General features: G+C 43.8%; 1 protein-coding gene across 1 annotated transcript in view; it reads left to right on the forward strand.

Moving 5' to 3' along the window:
• The first annotated feature begins 1737 nt into the window (after positions 1-1737).
• Positions 1738-23566, forward strand: part of LOC109025566 (high mobility group protein B1-like) — a 32390-nt gene continuing 10561 nt past the window's right edge. The window contains exon 1 of the mRNA XM_031015904.3: positions 1738-1845. Within this exon, the coding sequence (XP_030871764.3) occupies positions 1738-1845 (108 nt within the window). The remainder of the gene's footprint in view (positions 1846-23566) is intronic.

A 23566-nucleotide genomic window follows, 5' to 3' on the forward strand; every position in this document is an offset into this window, starting at 1 on the left:
CTCTGGCACACGCTGAGTGACACTGATAGAGAAGTCACTTAAGGTGCTATCATATCCCTTGAGATCCTGACTGTGTCTTACTCTGCACACATTCCTCCTCAAGGCACTGTCTTCCCACGTTCCCAAACCTGCAGTCCTGTGGAATCAAGGCAGCACTACATTCCTGGAGCGCTCCCTGAATGAAGCCACATGGCAATAGTAAAACATACGGGAAGGAGGCTTGTCCCCCCTGTGCCCTCTGTATTAGTCTATTCTCATGCTGCTAATAAAGATATACCCAAGACTGGGTAATTTATAAAGGAAAGGGGTATAATTGACTCAGTTCCACATGGCTGGGGTGACCTCACATTCTTGTTCCTGGAAGAACAAGGGATGTCTTACCTGGTAGCAGGCAAGAGAGAGCTTGTGCAGGGAAACTCCTCTTTATAAAACTATCAGATCTCATGAGACTTATTCACTATCATAAAAACAGCATGCGAAAGACCCACCCCCATGATTCAATTACCCCCCACTGGGTCCCTCTCACAGCACGTGGGAATTGTGGGAGCTACAATTGGAGATTTGGGTAGGGACAGAGCCAAACCGTATCACCCTCTCTTGTCACCTGGTCCCTTAAGCAGGCTGCTTATGCCTCATGTCCCCCATGAAAACAGCTCCTCCAGGCTCTGCTTGTGCTCAGTAGGGCTCAAACACAAGTCTGTGGGACCAAGCTGGGGACCAAGAGCTGAGCAGATACCCTGTTCTATCCTCCCCAACCCTGTCTTGCCTTCAACTCCAGCCAAATGGAACTTTGCAGTATGAGGCAACCCAACTCATGCATTTACCACACATATCCGAATCCCAGTTTAGACTTTAGCTGAGTTCCCTGGTATGCTTGAAAGGTGAAAGTCCCCCATGAATTTTACTGCAGCTGTTAATCAGCACCTGAGTAAGAATTGTTTCTGCTGAGGCTGAAACATAACCTGGCAATTTTCATTCACCCTTCAGGACTTAGCTCACCTATTACGGTCCCCAGTGCCTTCCTTGCATTGCTCTCCAGACAAGGCTGGGAGCTCCTTTTGATAGTCTGATAGGGCTCTGGCAGATGGTAACTCCCATCTTACTATGTTGCAACTTGCAAGCTTTTGTAGTGCTGATGCTTCTGTTAGACTGGCCCAATCTTGCTTGTCATTAAATTTCCAGTTTACAGCCTGGCATGTCTACACCCTCAGAACATGTTTGTCAAATGAATGAATGAAACAAGGAGACATTGAGATCTTCTGGGAAGTGGGAGCATCACTAACAAATGGGTTCAAGCTCAGACTGGCTCAGACGGGCACATTCACACAGAGGCACCTAAATGCGGGCTTGCTGATGGTTGGTCCTTTCTGCTAGAGTACAAGCATCATGACCACAAAGACTTATTTACTGCTCTATCCCCTACCTAGAACATTGCTTGGAACATATAGGCCCTCAATTGATATTTACTGAAGAAGTGAATGAAATACTGGTGTATTTCCAGCTGTCTTCTCTCCAGAGACACTAACTGGCTTGACTTTTTGTGTTTTCTCCCCCATCCTGGGGAAGAGATGGGCACAGAACTAATCTTTCTTCTCCACCCAAGAGAATGGTGGACAGTGGCTGCAGTTTTGCAGATGAAGCCTGGGCCTCAAGGTCAGACAAGCCAGAGGAGCAGGGCAAGCAGTCACCCACAGTCACGGTACTCTGGCTGGGCTGAGGGCAGGTGAGAACTCAGCCATGGAACTGAAACTGGAGGCAGAATGTGGAGAGCATTATGACATTTTTCTTTTGATTTACCGCTTTTGTAAGAAGTGGCGCATGTACCCAGAGAAGTATGAAGATAAGGTAAAAACCACTACAAATACTGCAATCCCAAGGCACTACTGTTAACACTATGATGAATATCCTTGCAGGCATTTCTGTGTGCATGTGCAGACACATGTGTGTGCATATATTAGGTTATATTCAGCTCTAAGTGACAGAAAACCAAAACAACAATGATGTCACCATGATAGAAGCTCATTCCTCTTTCACGTGGAAGTCTGGGTGGGAGGCTCAGACCTGGCAAGGCACTCCATAATGTCAGTCTCCTAGACTCCTTCTGTCTTGTTGCTAAATTGTAGGTAGCCTCCACCTCATGGTCCACAGGACAGAATTTGCAGTCTAGGAAAGAGAAAGGAACAAAACAAGAGAAAGGGGTGGGGGTGGGGCAACAGGAATACGTGTTGCTCTTGAGGAATCTTCCACAAATTTCTGCTTACATCCCATTGGCCTGAACCAAGTTACATGGTCATACCCAGATGCAAGGGACTTGGGAAATGTAGCCATGTGCCCAGTTAAAAATCCTATTAGTGTGAAAGAAGAGAGGAGTAGATATCCAGGGGTGTCTGGCAGTCTCTGTCACAATCACAGTGTCTATGCAATATTACATAATAGGATCACAGAGACAGTATAATAGTGATAAAGATTAGAAGTCTGGAGATAATTACAGGTTGAAATCTGGTTTAGGCACTGTTCAGTTTACTTGTCTGTAAATTAGGGATTATAGCAGAACAACCCTATTTCATAGGATTGTTGTGAAGATTGAATGAGCTAATGTATGTAAAAGGGCTTAGCATGGTGCATGACAGTAAGGGAGTAAGCGCTCAGCAAAGTCAGTTATTACATTTTCTGCCTTTTTTTATCCTCACCAATATAACATGAATAAAGTTCTATGTTATCATCTATAGATTTCCTTGTACTATCTTTTTAAATGGCTACACAGGGTTCCATTAGGCAGAGAGAACATTATTTAATTTGTCCACCACTCATTGCCACCATAGATTGTTCTTAATTTTTGCCATTATCAACAATCCTTGTACCAACATCATTTTGTACTTGCATGATTACCTCCTTACAGTAAATTCCTATCTGTGAGGTAGCTGGGTCAAACACATGTGTATTTTACATGTGACAATATATTGCCAAACTTAGGCAAATAGCTAGCTTCTGAAGACATTGGAACATTCCAGTTTAACCAACAGTTTTTGGGTAGCTACTAGATGCTGAGCCTTGTGCTAGAGGCTAGAGAGGGTTCAAAGATAAATTAAGACATGTCCTGCAATTAGAGAGAAAATAACTCCTAGAGTTTATTAAAAAAAAAAAAAAAGTTCAGGATGCTGTGAATGCAAAGTTCAGGATGCTGTGAATGCTGATGATGAGGCTTGAGCTAGGGTGGGAGTGTGGAAGGATCTCCCCGGGGAAGTGCTATTGCACCTGGAAACTGAAGCCCAAAACATGTGTGCATGGATGGGGAGGATAGGATTGGAGAAGAGAAGTATAATCTAGGGAACAAGAATATGTAGGGGAAAGTTGGTTTAATGGCTAAGAGTATACATTCTGGAGCCAGGGTATCTAGGTCCAAATGATGGCCCTGCCACTACTACCTAAGAATGACTTCTCTGTACCTCAGGTCTCTAACCTTTACAATGGGATGATAGTAATATTAATAATAAGGTGATTGTGAAGATTGAATAAGTTAATGCACAGAAGCACTTAGACAAGCTACTGGCAGATAGAAAGCATACTGTATCAGCTAATATCAATACTTTCATCTTCTTGTCTGCTTGAAAGTATTTTTTTATTTTAATTTTTATTTTAAGTTCTGGGGTACATGTGCAGGATGTGCAGATTTGTTGCATAGGTAAATGTGTGCCATGGTAGTTTGCTGCACCTATCAACCCATCACCTAGGTCTTAAGCCCAGCATGCATTAGCTATTTTCCCTAATGTTCTCCCTCCCCCATCCTCCCCCAACAGGCCCCAGTGTGTGTTGTTCCCCTGTTGCGGTAAGTCAGGGACCCCGAACGGAGGCACTGGCTGGAGCTGAGGCAGAAGAACATAAATCGTGAAGATTTCATGGACATTTATCAGTTCCCAAAATTAATACTTTTATAATTTCTTTCACCTGTCTTTACTGCAATCTCTGAACATAAATTGTGAAGATTTCATGGACATTTATCACTTCCCTAATAATACTCTTACAACTTCTTATGGCTATCTTTACTTTAATCTCTTAATCCTGCTATCTTCGTAAGCTGAGAATGTACCTCAGGACCACTATTGTACAAATTGATTGTAGAACATGTGTGTTTGAACAACATGAAATCTGATTGTAAAACGTGTGTTTGAGCAATATGAAATCAGTGCACCCTGAAAAAGAACAGAATAACAGCGATTTTCAGGGAAGAAGGGAAGATAACCATAAGGTCTGACTGCCTGCAGTGTCGGGCAGAATAGAGCCATATTTTTCTTCTTGCAGAAAGCCTATAAATGAATGTGTGAGTAGGAGAAATATCGCTGAATTCTTTTCCCAGCAAGGAATAACCCTGGGGAAGGAATGCATTCCTGGGGGTAGGTCTATAGATGGCCGCTCTGGGAGTGTCTGTCTTATGCAGTTGAGAAAAGGACTGAAATACACCGTGGTCGCCTGCAATACCCTCAGGCTTAATAGGATTAGGAAATTCCAGCCTGGTAAATTCTAGTCAGACTGGTTCTCTGCTCTCGAACCCTGTTTCCTGTTAAGATGTTTATCAAGACAATGCATGCACAGCGGGACATAGACCCTCATCAGTAATTCTAATTTTGCCTTGCCTTGTGATCTTTATTGTCCTTAGAAGCATGCGATCCTTGTGACCTACTCCCTGTTCGTACACCGCCTCCCCTTTTAAAATTCCTAATAAACCTTGCTGGTTTTGCGGCTCAGGGTTGTCATCACGGTCCTACCATTATGTGATGTCACTCCTGGACTCCCGGAGACCCAGCTGTAAAATTTCTCTCTTTGTACTCTTTCTCTTTATTTCTCAGACTGGCTGACACTTAGGGAAAATAGAAAAGAACCTACATTGAAATATTGGGGGCTGGTTCCCCGATATTCCCCTCCCTGTGTTCATGTGTTTTCGTTGTTCAGCTCCTACTTGTAACTGAGAACATGTGGTGTTTGGTTTTTCTGCTCCTGTGTTAGTTTGCTGAGGATAATGGCTCCCAGCTGCATCCATGACCTGCAAAGGACATGATCTCATTCATTTTTATGGATGCATAGTATTCCACGGTGTATACATACCACATTTTCTTTATCTGGTCTATGTTGATGGTATTTGGGTTGATTCTATGTCTTCGCTATTGTGAAAAGTGCTGCAATGAATATATGCATGCATGTATCTTTGTAATAGAATGATTTATATTCCTTTGGGTATATACCCAGTAGTAGGATTGCTAGGTCAAATGTCATTTCTGGTTCTAGATCTTTGAGGAATCACCACACCATCTTCCACAATGGTTAAACTAATTTACATTCCCACCAACAGTGTAAAAGCATTCCTATGCTCGAAAGTCTTAATCCAGGATTGTGAGAGTTCCACAGTCAGCATCACAGCATGCCCTATGCATTTTCCCCATGAGTTTCCTCATTCTTTCATTCAGTGAGTATTACTGAACACCTCCCAGGGTGGTAAGCAAAATAGTCCGGACCCAGGCTTCGAGGTACTGTCTGGTGATGGAGGATTTTAAAAATCAAAAATCCCACACAAAAAGAAGCCCGGTGAGTCACAGACCACTCTGTGCTGTGAAAAAAGCACAGGGAGATCTGTGAGAGCCCATCAGGGACATGTCTAGAAGGACACGACAAAGAAAATGACAAAGAAACCAAGATCTGGGGATTAGGAGGCATCAACCAGGTAAAGCGTGTTGGGGGTGTGGGGTAAACCAAGCAGAGGGAACAGCCTATGGGAAGACCCTGAGGAGGGAACGTTTAGCACCTTGGAGGAAGTGAGAAAAGGCCATTGTGCAGTAAGGGCAATGTGAGGAGCGAGGGAGTGAAGAGATGCACCAGGCAAGGTGGGGAGGGAGGCAGGGCTGGATTGCACGCGATCGATCTCTAGCTCTCAAAGGTGATCCCCAGAGTCTAAAGGTGAGTATGGAGACCAAGTACTGTCACAGACATCTTAGTAGCCCTGCCAAGGTCTTCATTTTCGCTAACCAAAAAGTGCCTCTCTTAGGGTAACTCTTCACATCTCTCCCTGGACTTGGTTCCTAAACAATCCTGGGACTCAGAAGAAAAGTCCTCAACACCAGCACTTTTTTCAGAAAAGAAACAGCATTTATTGAACACCTATTATGGGCCAAGGAAAGTCCTGGGCCTTCTATCCTTCTTACTTCATTTACTGCCCAACAATCTATGAAGTGACTAGTGTTAACTTTCTTTTAGATAGTTAAGAAAATAGAGATTTAGAGAACACAAGTAACATGTCCAAAGTCATACAGCTATCAAATAGTGGAGTCAAGTCTCTGAGTTCAAAGTCCTGATCATTTATTCCACATTGCTCAGATCACAGGATAGGCCTGGTCTGTTTTACTTAGACTTGTTAGAATCTCAGGAACCCACTTCATTGTGCAAAGTGATACCATTTCAGGCAGCAGCGAGCTGAAAACTGAAGAATCCTCTCTTTCACCAAGTGTGGTGTTCATTAAGCTGCAGGGAGCTGTTAATATTGTCAGCATTTCAAGGCAGCTCTATGCTACCTGAGTAAAGGAAAGAACTAACACCCATCTTTAAAAAGGCGAATGGAAGTCTTTGCTAACCAAATACTTCAGATAAGCATCTTCCCCATTTGGCTGCAATTACCTTGGTCCCAAGTTACATCATTGCTAGTGAAATGATTAACAAAAGAATGGTAATGATACTGATGGTAAATTAAATGGAAATAAAAGGAGCTCAGTGTACTGGTCAATTTCCCACTTGGGGACTACTCCTAAGCTGTGTTCTTCAGCTTCCCACTGGGAATTTCCACATGTAAATAAATATGCCTGATTGAAACTGCAAACTTAGATGTCTATACATGGCAAGCACTGAAATCGAGCTTGAGATTTTTCTCTGCCTCCCAGGTAGTTCCCAAGGCTAATGTCAATGAAGATGGATTTCCCTCCATGAAATGTTCTGATGAATTATGGAAATAGAGACAAACACCTTATAGGACTGACCTCTGCCACAGAATTTGACATCCTCCTGCCCTAGCCAAACCAAGTGGAAAATTGGATTTAAAGAAAAGACTCAGGACTTCATTACAACCCACATGCTTTGTGGTGTCTGGATTCTGATCACCACAAATCAACACAACCCCACCAAGATAAATTGCCAAGAGATGTGACAAGGGATGGACATGGCAGATGAGACCCGGTTTATGTCATCAGGAGGCTCTTATCTTGCCAGAAACCCTTTATTAGAGTTTCAGCAACAATCATTAGTTTTTCTAATAGGACACTGTACAAAGAGAGTGAGGGCCCTGGGTTTAAAACCTAGCTTTGCCTCGTATTAACTGTGTGATTTTGAATGTGTTACTTCAAAAGCTTTCTGAGCACAAATTTCATCATGTTTAAAATCAGGACAACAATAGTACGTATTTATAAGATGGCTTTAAGAATTAAAAAGAGAATGTATGTAAAAGACCCAGACTAATCGCTCAAGAAATGGAAAGTGTTTTTTTGTTTTTGTTTTTTTTAAAAAAATCATTATTAGCCTTAAATTAAAGGTTGGTTCTATTTCAGGGTGAATATAAACTGGGTTTCAGACTTTGAGGTTTTAATATGACTTGAGTGCCTCTTTGGTCTTGAAATTATATTGATTTTAGGCTGTATAAAATTAGATTGGTTTTTAAAAAATTATTTATCTGCCACTTAGTAGCAATGTAATTCAGAGCAAATCCTACCTTAACTGAGTCTTAGTTTCCTTGTTGGTTTAAACGAAACAGTCTAAGCAAAAACTGTAAGACTCTCAGAAGAAAACATAGGAGCAAATTTTCCTAATCATTAATTAGGCAGTGGTTTTTTAGATATGACAAAATGCACAGTGATAAAAGAGAAAATTGATAAGTTGGGCTGTATCAGAATTAAAACTTTTTATGCTTCAAAGGACATCATTGAGAAAGTGAAAAGATAACCCGCAGAGTGGTAGAAGATATCTGCAAATCATGTGTCTTGATAAGGGACTTGAATCTAGAGTACATTTAAAAACACATATAACTTGACTGGGCGTGGTGGCTCATGCCTGTAATCCCAGCACTTTGGGAGGCTGAGGCGGGTGGATCACCTGAGGTCAGGAGTTTGAGACCAGCCTAAACAACATGGTGAAACCGCGTCTCTACTAAAAATACAAAAATTAGCTGGGTATAGTGGTGGGCGCCTGTAATCCTAGCTACTCAGGAGGCTGAGGCAGGAGAATCCCTTGAACCTGGGAGGTGGAGGTTGCAGTGAGCCGAGATTGCACCATTGCACTCCAGCCTGGGCAACAGAGTGAGACTCCATCTCAAATAAAAAAAAACAGAAAACAAAACAAAACAAAACAAAACAACCACTTACTACTTAACAACAAAAAACAAACAACCCAATTTTTAAAATGAGAAAAAGATTTGACTAGACCGTCCTCCAGAGAAGATATACAAATGGCCAATAAGGGGCCAGGTGAGGTGGCTCAGGCCTGTAATTCCAGCACTTTGGGAGGCTGAGGTGGGCAGATCACTCGAGCTCAGGAGTTTGAGACCAGCCTGGCCAACATAGCAAAACCTCCTCTCTATTAAAAATATAAAAATTAGCCAGGCATTGTGTGGTCCTGTAGTCCCAGCTACTCAGGAGGCTGAGGGAGGAGAATCACTTGAACCCAGGAGATGGAGGTTGTAGTGAGCCGAGATCATGCCACTGCAGTCCAGCCTGGACGACAGAGAGACTCTGTCTCCGAAAAAACAAACAAACAAACAAACATGGCCAATAAGCACATGGAAATATGCTTGGCATCATTTGCCACCAGGGAAATAAAAATCAAAGCAATAATGAAATAGAAGTTCACATCCACCTGACTATAGTAAAAAGACAGATGATAACAAGTGTTGGTAAGCATGTGGAGAAATCCATTTTCATTGCTACTGTAAGTGTAAAATGGTGTAGCCACTTTGGAAAACAATCTGGCAGTTCATTACAGAATAAACGTAGAGTTCCTGTATGACCTAGCAATTCCACATCTGGTAACCAAGAGAAATGAAAACAGGTTCACAGAAAAACCTGTACATGAATGTTTACGAAAGCATTGTTCATAACAGCCACAAAGTGAGAACAACCCAGATGTCCACCAACTGATGATGAACTTTGAGCACACTAGTCTACATGAAAGAAGCCAGTTCACAGACGACCACCTATTCTATGATACAGTTTTCACAAAATATTCAGAATCAGAAAATCCTTAGAGACGGAAATTGGATGGGCAGTTGCCGAAGGCTTGGGAAGAAGGGTTGAGGAAAAATGGGGAATGACTGCTAATAGGTACAGGGTTTCTTCTGGGGGGGAATGAACATGATCCAAAATTAGACTATGGCAATGGTTAATCAACTCTGTAAATATACTTTTAAAAAACCATGAAGTTGTACAGTTAATAAAAAGTAAATGGTCTGGGCAAGATGATTTATTTTGATCTTGCCCAATTTAACATTTTTTGGAATAGAAGCCCATCTTGAAATGAGGCTCGGCTCTACAGGAAAAGAATGGCTCTGTCCATGTTAGTGCACAATGAAGGGAAAGAAGTTGGGCGACTTTGCCAGTACACAGTGACAAAATCCTACCACTCTATTATAAAAATGAGCTAATTCATAAATTAGGTGCCACATATGCAAATTGTAGTTAAGTGCTTAGTAGCCACTGACGTTTGATGGGATACTTAACATACGCCTGGCCCTGTTCTTTCCGTGGATCTCATTTAATCCTCACAACACCTCTATGAAGCTTCAGATGAGAAACTGAGGCTCAGAGGGTTACAGTAAAGACAGGAGGCTGAGAGGGCAGATGCAAATACAGGCAATTTGACTCTAAGACCTGTGCTCATGACCTCTGGCTATCCTGCCTTGCCTTCTCCATGCAATCCACCTGGGTGCAAACTCCGTGCTTAATCAGCAGAAGCAAATAACCAAGTCAAAAATAACCTCGCAGTTTCTTGCTCTATTTCTTAAAAGCCAGGAGTATGATCATTTCATTTTTCAAAGCCCTGAATTCAGCTTTTCTTATGCTCAGGCAGACACTGTTATTTGCTTGCAAGGCACATACTCCTGGCTTCCCGGGGCTAGATGTGCTCCTCTTATCTAAGCCAGGCTGACTGGTTTTTTCCTTTTTCTTTTGTAAATGTCTGTAATCCAGCAGCTTCCCAGCAGGCCCCTGGAGCTCCCGATTGCTCTACACCTGAGAAATTTGCTGCAGAAGCCCTAAGGAAGCCAGATTTCAAAGTGCATGCTATTTGTTTTTCCTCTCACCTCCAGCCATAATGCTTTGTTTGCAACACAGTAATTGTTCCACAGCCAGTGATTCCTCCATCATAAACACAAGAATATGACTCTGGGAATGTAGTGAGCAGTAGGAGACGACAAATTGTTCAGGCATGGCCTTCCCAGCAGGCTGGTCCTGATGTCAGAGCCTGTGCTGCCTTGGTGCTTGCCTCTCACAGCCCTCCTCTTCCTGCCCACACTAGATGCTACTCTCGAGCCCAGGCCCAATGCAGGCTGCAGAAAAACACCCAAATGTCTGCTCATAACTCAGAAACCACAGTCCAGCTTTGGAGCTTACTGTGGGGATCAGGAAGGTCAATGCCCAGCCCTCAGCAAGAACTGCCAGCTTCTTTTGGTATGGGCACCCAGGCCTCCAGCCTGTGGTACAGAATGCACCTGTGTGGGAATGCATGTGAGTGCCCGAGTCTGTGAACATTCAGCCTGTTGTGCAGGCCTCATGAGTTCTGTGTGGCTACCTGGGCTCCATACAGGCAGCTGGGCCTCTGTGTGGGTACACTCACCTCTCTGTGAGCACCTGGGCACACTGGATCTCGGTGCCCCTCTAGATAACACCTAGTTAGCACCTTGGCCTGTGAGAGGACACTGAGGCCCCAGCCAGTTCCCCTTCTCAGAGGCCTTTAATCTTCCACGGTTCTTGCAAAGAATGGAGACGTGCCCCCAGCCCTGGGATTGTCCACAGTCTTGGAAGGCAGGTTGGCCTGGCATGTGGGTGGCATGCAGAAGATGGGACTGGTACAGAGAAAAGTGGTCATTTTTTCAGGAAAGGAGGCCTTCTCCACAGAGGGCCAGGCCTTGGCAGAAATACCCCAGGCCTTTTCTCTGCCCTCTTCCTCATGCTCCTCCCTCCGCCTCTGCCCTTCCCCGCAGGCTCCCCCTCCCCTATCTTGTCTTTGTCTCCTTCCCTCTTTCCTCCTCCTCTGCTTTTCTCTTTTTTCCCTTTCTTCCCTTCCTCACCCCATTCCCTGTCTCTCTCCACATTTCTGTGTCTTCCAGTCTGTTTCCCCCTTTTTCTCGTCTCCTTGCTCCCTCTCTTTCTCTGAGTCTGCCTGCTTTCTGCCCTTTCCCATCTACCTCCTCTTATGCCCACCAGGATTCCTCTCTAGGCTGCCCACCAGGTCCCCTGGAGCATTCACAAGACTGCTGGATTGACCACCTGACCCCCGTGCGCCCAGGCAAGGTGAGGCGAGGCCATCGTCCTGCCTAGGTCCCTGCCCAAAACATGCAACACTGCAGCCAGTTGCTTGGGCTCAGAGGACCACTGTGGGCACAAGTGGCCCCTTTGGAAGGCCACTTCCTTTGCAGATAACTAGTGCTTGCACAAACGAATTGCCAAGGTCTGAGTTTAAAAAGAAGAGAAATCTCCAAACTAAAAGCCAGAGTGCTATAATGACTTCGCCTGGGGGTGACATCAACCCCAAACACTGATTCCCACCTCATTCCAGCCTCCCTCCAGTTGGGGGGCCCTATGGGGGATGCTGAGCTCAACCTCTGGGTTCCCTGTCCTCAAATGATTTACAGGTGGTCTACGGAGGGCCACACGGCCACGCGCGGTCACCACACCACAGCTTCCTGCATGGCCAGATCTCTCAGGGTGAGATTGACTGCTCTGATAATGCTCCTCTTTTCTTTAACTGCCTGGGCAGCCCAGAGAGTGGGAAGAACCTGACCAGAGAGGGTATAGCACCTGATCAAAGGGCAAATCAACTGGCTCCAATCCCTCCAAGAAGGGACAAGAAAGTGCCAGTGAAATGTAATGGGACAGAGATAACTTCTTTTTCCAAGACTCCACTAGGGGAAAGGACACAGGCCTACTTGGGTAAACCACTTGAAGTGGGTGGAGGTGGTGAGACCTTCCAAACATGTTTTGCTTGAGTAACAGCAGGTAAGCACTGCCCCCTGACCTGGGAATGTCGGTCAGGTTAATTGGAGGGGAGGTAGGAAAGTCTGGGCCAGAGCTGACAGCTTGGGCAAGGAAGGTGAGAAGCTGGACCCTGCAGAATTTTCCATCTCAGCCTTTCCCTCACAGGGCTCAGTCTTATCTTTAAATGGCACAGAATGTTTGACTGAAGCGGCATCTAATTATCAGGCCCCCAGGATCCTTGAGACCTGGTGTGGCTATGTGGCTGCCTCAGTTCCCCAGTCCCCACCACCCCCTTTTCCAGGCCTCCCTTTCTGCATTTGAAGAATGTGGGGCTGGACTCCATGGGTCTCTCAAGGTCCGGCCTGCTGGGTCAATCTGTGAGTCTGTGCTGTGATTCGCTCTGAAATCAAGGCTGAGTGATAGAATTGGACGCTCTTCCTGTACATTTTCTCGATGGTTCTCTTGTGTTTGTTTATTCCTCACAGTCTCTCTGATCCTGGCCTAAAAGAACTGGGCCACAATCTGATGATCAAAACAACTGGTGCAGGACAATTGCTTTGATTTGCTGTTGGCTTCAAATCTGGATTAATGGTTGCCTTTCTAATTAAGCCTCTGAGCACAGGATTTAAAAACTCACAGGTGTCAGGTCCTTAAAATGGACCAGCCCCTCCTACTCTGTCTCAAGGCTCCTTTTCTATTAGATAAAAAATATTTTTTAATATCCTTTTTACTATCCTGAAATGGAATTCATAAATAATATAAGCCACTTATGCACATGATTTTAAAAATCATTATAATGTTCTTAGTACATTATATAGGAGACATAAGAAGAATTTATTACAAAATACATATTTTAATACAGAAATGTTTGATTACATCCTAACTAGAGACATAACGAAGTACTCAGAAGTCTACACCTACACATAGAATCATGGATATACTTACACATAGAATCACATGCTACACCTATGTGTAGAATCATGGATATACCTACACATAGAACCACATGCTATACCTGTGCATAAAATGATGGATATACTTACACATAGAATCACATGCTATACCTACACATAGAATCATGGATATACTTACACATAGAACCACATGCTACACCTATGCATAGAATCATGGATATACTTACACATAGAACCACATACTATACCTATGCGCAGAATCATGGATATGCTTACACACAGAACTGCATGCTTTACCTACGCATAGAATCATGGATATACTTCCACACAGAATCACATACTATACCTATGCATAGAATATGCATTGATATACTGATGCGTATGTGATTCTATGTCTATGACTGTGACCAGTAGCACTCCCCATGCACATGTATACAGGAGCATTATATTGCTGATTCAGATACCATGAGCAATGTTGATTTTCCAAAATGAGTTCCAAAAGAGTTTAAACAACACTTGATTTAAAAAAAATAAATAATTCAGCAATCCTGCCTCTAAGTATATGCCCAAGTGAAATGAAATATATGTCCTCTCAAAGACTTGTATAGGAATATTCACAGCAGCCAAATTCCTAAGAGCCAAAACCTAGCAACAATTCAAATGTCCCTCAAGCTGGTAAATAGATAAACAAAATGTGGTTTACTGCTATGGAATATTATTCAGCAATAAAAAGAAACAAACTATAATCCATGGTACAATGTGGACGAATCTTAAAAAACAGGATGCTAAGTGAAAGGAGAGAAATACAAAAGACTATATATTGTATGATTCTTTATATGTAAAATTTCTAGAAAAGACAGATCTACAGAAACAGTAAGCAAATCAGTGGTTGCCTGGGGCTTGGGGTGGGAGTGATAATTGACAGCAAACCGGTATAAGGAAACTTGTTGGAAGGAAGGAACTGTTCTGAAGCTGGATTTTGATGATAGATGCCCAACTCCATCAAATTTACCAAAATCACTGAATTGAATAAACACAAACTGAATTGATACCACTGAAAAAATGAATTAATTTTCTGGCATATAAGTCATACTTCGATAAAACTGTTTTTAAAAGATGTGCATTTCTTTTGATTTATATGGTAATTCCATTTTCAAAAGTTCAACACACACTGGTTCGGTGCAAAAACAACTTGTGTTCCTGTTTAAAGCAGAGCTAGTTTTTATCTGACTGGAGTCAGACAATTATGAACAAGTTTTTCATCTACGTGAGTATCCAGGAGGACATGTGACAGTTGTGCAGGATGTGGGATGGTTTTTCACTGCGGGGGACTGTCCTGTGTATTACAGGTTATCTAACAGCCCTGCCCCTGCCCAGTAAATGCCAGAAACAACCTCCAGTCATCGGGACACTGTAAAATGCCCCCATAACTTTCCAGATCACCTCCCGGGAAATGGTTTCTCCCCCACTGAGAATCCCTGAGGTAGCCTAGCATCACATAAGGAAACTGAGGCCAAGTGAAAGGAAACTTGCCGAGTGTCACAGAGTGAGCTAGGGTTTAGCAGGATTGAACCCAGACATCCTAAATCACAGTCCAGAGTTCCTCAGCCCATTCCAGGCCTTTTCACTCTTTTCTTCATCTCCGGACTTCTTCATCATTCTGGTTATAGCATGTAAACAGCTCAGTCTCATTCCGAATTCTGGAAAAGATAGGCAGGAGGCCAGAACTTGTTGGTATTATGCTGACACATGAATGTCACTCTCAGGGAATTCAAGCAATGGGGGCAGCTGTTCTAAGGGTCCCAAATATGAAGCTGTGGTGGGTATATGGACCCAAGGATGTCAGATACCCACTATGCAGGCTGCGGTTCAATCTCTCCTCCCCATGGTAGATACTGATGGTCCCCACGGTAGACATTGATTGTTGACAATGGTGCACTTCCCATCTGAGACTGGATACAAACTGCCTCCTTCTTAAGGCAGACATTGTCAATTAACTGAAATTTGCAGAAGAGAAACAGTTACTATCCTGGGGTGCTAGAAAAAGCTGGGTGCAGGTCTGAGACAAAGAACCAACATTACCCCAGAAAGTTCAGCCCAGGAGAAGAGAAGAAGGGGTGCGTGACAAAGAAACAGACAAAAATGAAAGACTAGACAAGGACGCTGGAAACAGAGTTTCAGGCTTTAGCTCAGGCAGATGGGTCCTCAGAGAGCAGATGCTCAGTAACTGCTTGATGAATGACCACTGATAGAAGAACAGGGACTGTCTGTCCTGGTTTTACAGCAACCTCTTAGTCCCCAAGCAGGTGTTTGCTGCTCCCCAAATTGAGGCTGGCGTCCCCAGGCCTCTGAAGCTGATCTCACAGCCTGGGCTTTGTGGAGGGTCCTTGACCCTTTTTAAAGGAGTTCAACCTGAGCCCAGGTTGTTCCCTAGAACAGCTAGGGGTGATCACAAGAACAGGTTTCTCTTGGAGGCAACTGGAGAGATTCATACAATAGCTAAGATTTGGGGCACTGGAGTCTAGAGGCCAAGTGCACAGACTTTGAAGTCAGACAGACCTGAATTTGGATCCCAATGTTGCTAATTACTAGCTGCCTGATCTTGAGCAAGTTGCTTCTCTGAGGTCATTTTTCTCACCTCTCCCTGGGATCTAATTCACAGCGTGTTGTGAGGATTAAATGAATGGACACTCATTTGGCTTTTCAACATCTATTCATCTCTTTCTCCATTTGAGAGCAGCCATGTAATTTGGTTAGAAAAGCCTGCATCCCAAACTCCAGAAATAGGCCATGGTTGATCCAATCAATTAGGACAACACCAGCCCTGTTGCTACACTGATTGGTTAAGGGATGAGTTACCTAGGCTATGCCAATCAACATGTGAATTTCTCCTGGTTAGTTCAGTTTGCTTTGGTCAGAGTTAAGTTCAGAAATTTCTTTGATGGGGCTAGGTGTGGTGCCTCATGCCTGTAAGTAACTCTGGCACTTTAAGAGGGCAAAGTGGGGAATCACTTGAGGCCAAAAATTTGAGACCAGCCTAGGAAACAAAGTAAGACCTTGTCTCTATAAAAAGTACAAAAAAAACCTAGCCAGCATGATGGCATGCACCTATAGTTCCAGCTACTTGGGAGGCTTAGCTGGGAGTATTGCTTGAGCCCAGGAGGTTAAGGCTGCAGTGAGCCATGATTGCACCACTGTACTCCAGCCTGGGTGGCAGAGTGAGACAGAGTCTCAAAAAATGTTATTTGATGGTAGATATTGTTTGATGGTAGAGCTCTCCATCCCTGTGCCTCCCCTAAATGTGAACGAGGAATTGTGTGGCACCAGTTACTACCAGCAGCCATTTTGAATCCATGAGTAAATCCAGCCTAAGGAAAGCCAACACATGGAACTGGGTGGAGCTGAATTACAGGGAAGCCAAGTCAGAGCCCTGATCAAACTTTACCCTGTCTGTGAACATTTTAAGCAAAATTTGAGAGGGGCTTCCTGTTACTTAAAACATAAAAAGCACTTATAAGTCATCAATAAACGCTAGCAATCAAAACTGTATTACAATCAAGAGGATTACTCATCGAAGCCCCAAAAAGAGTTTGATATTTTCAGCATACGACACATCAACAACTTTCCCAATGGTATTCATTTATTTCACCAATTCTTCTTCCTCTTCCTCCTTCCTCCTCTTCCTCTTCCTCCTCCTCTTCTCCTCTTCCTTCCTCCTCCTTCCTCCTCCCTCCTCCTCCCTCCCCCTCCCCTCCTTCTCCTCTTTCTTCTTCTTCTTCTTCCTCTTCTTCCTCTTCCTCCTCCTCCTCCTTCTTCTTTCTTTTTCTTTCTCCTCCTTCCTCCTTTTTCTTTCTCCTTCTCCTTCTTCTTCTCCCTCCTCCTCCTCCTTCCTCCTCCTCCTCCTCCTTCCTCCTCCTCCTCCTTCCTCCTCCTCCTCCTCCTTCCTCCTCCTCTGCCTTGAGACAGGGTCTTGCTCCATTGCCCAGGTTGGAGTCCAGTGACACGAACCCAGCTCACTGCAGCCTCAACCTCCTGGGCTCAAGCAATCCTCCCAACTCAGCCTCCCAAGAAGCTGGGATTACAGGCACATACCACCTCACCCAGCTAATGTTTGAATTTTTTGCAGAGACAGTGTCCCACTATGTTTCCCAGTTTATTTTCAAATGCCTGGGCTCAAGCAATCCTCCAACTCAGCCTCCTGAAATGCTGGGATTACAGGAGTAAGCCACCATGCCCAGCCTACCAATTCTTCAAACAAATTAATTCAACAAATAATTATTGCCTTTCTACTGTGTGACAAGCCTGGTGCTAGGTGCGGGGTTAGAGTGGGGAGCAAGATGGAGATGATGCTGCCTTATCAGAGTTTATTATCTAGAAATTAGGTAAGCATTTAAAGGGTGATAAGTGTTAACATGAAGAAATGGTAGCAGGAATGGATAAGTGTACTGGCCAGTATCCTCCCCACACATCCCCTCACCTCTGATAAGTTTCTTTCTTACTAAGCAGAAAGGAAAGCCTGCACACTCACAAATGTGGGAATATTTAAAATGAAAACCTTGCAAGATGATAGTGCATGGAGAAACTCTACATCAAAGTCATATGGTTTTCAGTGTGAAGATGTCAGGATCCTCCCTCCCTCCCTCCCTCCCTTCCTTCCTTCCTTCGCTTCAGCCAGGTATGCCTTCTTTACCTTCCTCTATCTCCTTACCTTCATCTACCTTTAAGACCCAGCAGGGACTCCATAAGAGGCTCCCTGGCCAACATAGGTGCTTACATTCTCCCTCCTGGGGCCTTGCATCTGTTTTCTTCAAGAGCTCACCGTATTCTACTCCTTTAGTTACCCTGGGTCTCCTAGTATCCAGCTGCCTGTTCTTCCAGCTGTCTATCACCTTGTCTTGTGCTCCAGGATCTGAGCTCTCATAATTTGCATTTGTCTCAATGATATCTGTAATAGTCCATTTTCAAACTGCTATGAAAAAATACCCAAGACTGGGTAATTTATAAAGAAAAGAGGTTTAATTGATTCACAGTTCCACATGGCTGAGGAGGCCTCAGGAAACTTACAATCATGGTGGAAGTCACCTCTTCACCAGACGGCAGAAGGGAGAATGAGTGCTGAGCAAAGGGAGAAGCCCCTTATAAAACCATCAGACTTCATGAGAACTCACTCACTATCCTGAGAACAGCATGGGGGAAACCACCCTGATGATTCAATTATCTCCACCTGGTCCCAACCTGGACATGTGGGGATTATTACAATTCAAGGTGAGATTTGGGTGGGGAAACAGAGCCAAACTATATCATTCCACTCCTGGCCCCTCCCAAATCTCATGTCCTCACATTTCAAAACACAATCATGCCCTTCCAACAGTTCCCCAAAGTATTAACTCATTCCAGCATTAACCTAAAAGTCCAAGTCCAAAGTCTCATCTGAGATAAGACAAGACCCTTCCACTTAAGAGCCTGTGAAATCAAAAGCAAGTTAGTTACTTCCTAGATACAATGGGGGTACAGGCATTGGGTAAATACACCTGTTCCAAATGGTAGAAATTAGCCAAAACAATAGGCCCCATGTAGGTCTGACATCCAATAAGGCAGTCATTAAACCTTAAAGTTCCAAAAGATCTCCTGTGACTTCATGTCTCACATCCAGGTCAAGCTGATGCAAGAAGTGAGCTCCCATGGCCTTGGGCAGCTTTGCCCCTATGGCTTTGCAGGGTACAGCCCCATTCCCAGCTGCTTTCACAGGCTGGCACTGACTGTCTGAGACTTTTCCAGGTGCATGGTGCAAGCTGTTGGTGGATCTGCCATTCTGGGATCTGGAGGACAGTGGCCCTCTTCTTGCAGCTCCACTAGGCAGTGGCCCAGTGGGGACTCTCTGTGGGGGCTCTGACCCCACATTTCCCTTTGGCACTACCCTAGCAGAGGTTCTCCATGAGGGATCCACCCCTGCAGCAGACTTCTGCCTGCATTTCCATATATCCTCTGAAATCTAGGCAGAGGTTCCCAAACTTCAATTCTTGTTGTCTGTGCACCCACAGGACTGACACCACATGGAAGCTGCCAAGGCTTGCAGCTCTAAAGCAATGGCCTGAGCTGTGCATTGGTCCCTTTTAGCCATGGCTGGAGCAGCTGGGATGTGGGGCACTAAGTCCTCAGGCTGTACACAGCAGGGGGGCCCTGGACCTGGCCCATGAAACCATTGTTCCCTCCTAGGCCTCTGGGCCTGTGATGGGAGAAGCTGCCATGAAGGTAACTAACATGCCCTGGAGACATTTTCCCCATTGTCTTGGCAATTAACATTTGGCTCCTTGTAACTTATATAAATTTCTGCAGTGGCTTGAATTTCTCCCCAGAAAATGGGTTTTTCTTTGCTACTGCATCGTCAGGCTGCAAATTTTCCAAACTTTTATGCTCTGTCACCTCTTGAATGCTTTGCTGTTTAGAAATTTCTTCCACTAGATACCCTAATCATCTCTCTCAAGTTCAAAGTTCCACACATCTCTAGGACAGGAGCAAAATGCCACTAGTCTCTTTGCTAAACTATGGCAAGAGTCACCTTTATACCAGTTCCTAACAAGTTCCTCATCTCCATCTGAGACCACCTCAGCCTGGACTTCATTGTCCATATGACTATCAGCATTTTGATCAAAGCCATTCAACAAGCCTCTAGGAAGTTCCAAACTTTCCCACATTTTCCTGTCTTCTTCTGAGCCCTCCAAACTTTTCGAACCTCTGCCTGTTACCCAGTTCCAAAGTTGCTTCCACATTTCAGGTATCCTTATAGCAGCACCCCACTCCCAGTACCAATTTACTGTATTAGTCCATTCTCATGCTGCTATAAAGAACTACCTGAGACTGGGTAATTTATACAGGAAAGAGGTTTAATTAACTCACAGTTCTGCATGGCTGGGTAGGCCTCAGGAAACTTACAATCATGACAGAAGGGGAAGCAAACATGCTTCACAAGGCAGCAGGAGAGAGAAGTGCTGAGCAAAAGGTGAAAAGCCTCTTATAAAACCATCAGATCATGTGAAAACTCACTCACTATCATGAGAACAGCAACATGGGGGTAACCACCCCCATGATTCAATTACCTCCCACTGGGTCCCTCCCACAACATGTGGGGATTATGGGAACTACAATTCAAGATGAGATTTGGGTGGGGACACAGCCAAACCATATTAATATCTAACCCATTACTCTGTCCTAAGGGCTTGTTTTATACCTGTCCATATTCCCACTCGCTTACTGGTGGCTTATGAGATTTTGAAGATAATTCAATTAGTTCCTGGCTCTCAGCCTAGACTTCACTGGTACTTAAATTCCTACTGCTAACATAATGGGGATAGTGCCTTCTCCTGATTCACCACAAAGAAGAAAAGAAAAATGCTCCATTGCTGTCTCATCTTCCCCAGCCTTGCTTTATTTTATTATATATTTTTAAAGCAAACAAGTAACACATGTTTAAGGAGAAAAACTCAAACAGTATAGCATTTGGTAAAGTAAAAAGTGAAAACCTTTCATCTGCTCTTCTGTATCTCCTCTCCCTGGAGACATCCATGCTACCAGGTGGATGTGTAGCCTCTGACCTAGGATAGTCATGTGGGGTCTAAAAGCAGGTCACACGGGTTCAAGCCCAAGCCTTATCACTTACTAGTTGTAGACTTGAGCAACTTGTAGGTTAGCTAACCTCCCTATGCCTTAGTATATTTATCTATAAAAGTAAGATAGGCCAGACATGGTGGCTCACACCTATAATCTCAGCACTTTCGATGGCTGAGGTGGGAGGATCACTTGAGTCCAGGAGTTCAAGACCAGCTTGGGAAACATGGTGAAACCCCATCTCTACAAAAAACACAAAAATTAGGTGTGGTGGTGTGCACCTGTAGTCCCAGCTACTGGGGAGGCTGAGGTGGCAGGATTGCTTGAGCCTGGGAAGTCGAGGCTGCAGAGAGCCGTGATTGTGCCATTGCACTCCAGCCTGGGTGACAGAGCAAGACCCTGTCTCTGAAACAAACAAACAAACAAAAAAACACACCACTACACTAATAACAATCCTCTCATGGCGTTACTGGAAGGGAAAAACTAAAAAATATACAGAACAATGATTGACACTTGTTTAAATGCTTAATAAGAATAAATAATTATTATCTACCTTGTTTTTAGTTAACAGCTATATAGCGTTCCACAGGGCAGGTGTCTTTTATTGATAACTGATGTGGTTTATAAATTCACTGACTAGCTACTCCAAAATCGTAGTCCAATACTGAGAACAAGTTTTTGAAGTTGGGGCCACTTGGAAAATCTAGAATTTGTGGTTTGCGTTTTCTTTTCTTTCTTTTTTCTTTTCTTTTCTTTTCTTTTTTTTTTTTTTTGAGATGGAGTCTTGCTCTGTCACCCAGGCTAGAGTGCAATAGCGAAATCTGGGCTCACAGCGACCTCCACCTCCTGGGTTCAAGCGATTCTCGTGCCTCAGCCTCCTCCTGAGTAGCTGGGACTACAGGCGCCCACTACCATGCCCGGCTAGTTTTTGTATTTTGGTAGAGACAGGGTTTCACCATGTTGGACAAGCTGGTCTCAAACTCCTGACCTCAGGTAATCTACCCAGCTCGGCATCCCAAATTGCTGGGATTATAGGCATGAGTCACTGTGCCTGACCGGTTTTGGTTTTCTTATTTGGAATCTAGTGACATTTCTTATTAAAGCTTCCTAGTGTTCACTTGCTGTTAGAAGGTACTGCAAGAGACCATTTTCTAGCAAGGGCCACTTTATTCTTCTAGAAATAAAGTTCTCAAACCAGGCACCTTTTCTTTCCTCCCAACTCTATGTCCTGGGTAGCCAGCACCTTTCATAATGAATGCTGCTTTGAGCTGGGATTACTACCAATTGGAAATGGGACAGTTTTTCTCTCTGCTTTTCGACATGTTTGGCTGGCAACACTCTTGGCTCCTAGCAGGTTAAAGGGACCACAAAGTGCCTTTGTTTGAATAGTCCTCTTTCCTGGAGAAAAAGAAGAGAAAGAAGCAACCCATAACAGATGGATCTAAATTGAACACACTTTTCTCAGCACTTAATTTCCCCTACACAGAGTGCAAAAGGCCTTCTGGGAATATTTCCTAAGCAGTGCCTGGTGTTTTAACCATTCGACAGCCATTAACCATATTGAGTCTCACAGGGCTCAGCTCCCCACCCCCACCGAGGAGCCCAATCAGACTACCATTTGCCTGGTAAAATGTCCTGTAAGTAGTACCAACCAATCTTCCCCAGTAAAAGGAGACCACAAACAATGTTAACAACTATGCTCGGCAGAGCCTTGATCTGTAGATGCAGATGAGGAAAAAAAAAAAACAAAGATCGAATATAGCCCCTGGAAGCAAATTTTCCTTCTTTCCCAGTTAAGATGTCCATTCCATTCTTGTCCCCTTTTATTAGTGGTGCTATCCATTATTAAGATGGGGTCAAAGGCAGATCGTTAGGAGGTAGAGTTCTCAGACATTCTTTCTTTTTCACATCATATCCAATTAGCTGTCAGCTTGTCTACTATGTGATCGGTCTTATATCCATTCCAACTTTAGAATCTCTACTGTCTATTTTCTAGTTTAACAAAGTATATTGAAAATATTGGGTACTTTGTTGACACTCAGTCAAGGACACAAATTCTAACAATGCTATTTACTAATTGCGAGACCTCTAGCAAGTCTCTTAACCTCACTGAGTCTTATTTGTCTCATCTGTTAAAAGGGGAATCTAATGCCTAATGCATAGCACTATTGTAAAGATTAAATGAGAGCTGTGTTACAAGTGTCCAGTGCTGTTGATATCTACTAGGTAATCAGAAAATATCTGTTGGACAGATGAAGAGGAAGTGAATGGAGACTTCCAGTTAAATGTGATGAATGTATATTTACTTTTACTCCTTCCCAAAACCACACCAAAATGATAAAGAGATTTAAAAAACAAGTCTAGACGGGTTGATAGGTGCAGGAAACCACCATGGCACATGTATACCTATGTAACAAACCTGCATGTTCTGCACATGTATCCCAGAACTTAAAGTAAAATAAGAAAAAAATAAAAAAATAAGAAAAAAAAAATAAGTCTAAGTCAACAAAGACACATAGATTAAAACAGCATAGCCTTGATCTCTGTGATTTGTAAATGCAAAGGAGGCAAATGCAACCAATATACCTCTGTATTGGTTATCACTTGCTGCATAACCAACCACCCCAAAGCCTAATGGCTTAAAATAAAAATCGTTTTACTTGCTCATAATGGTGTGAGTGAGTCATTTGGGCTAGGCTCAGGTAGGTGGGTCTACTGTTGGTATTAAATGAGTTCATTCATTTGCAGTCAGCTGGTAGCTGGTATGACAGGTCTGGGTTCTGCTGGGATGGTTTGGCTTCTCTCCATGTGTTCTGTCACCATCCAGGAGTC

This window comes from Gorilla gorilla, chromosome 9 (genome assembly GCF_029281585.2).
Source record: "Gorilla gorilla gorilla isolate KB3781 chromosome 9, NHGRI_mGorGor1-v2.1_pri, whole genome shotgun sequence".
Taxonomy (NCBI): Eukaryota; Metazoa; Chordata; class Mammalia; order Primates; family Hominidae; genus Gorilla; species Gorilla gorilla.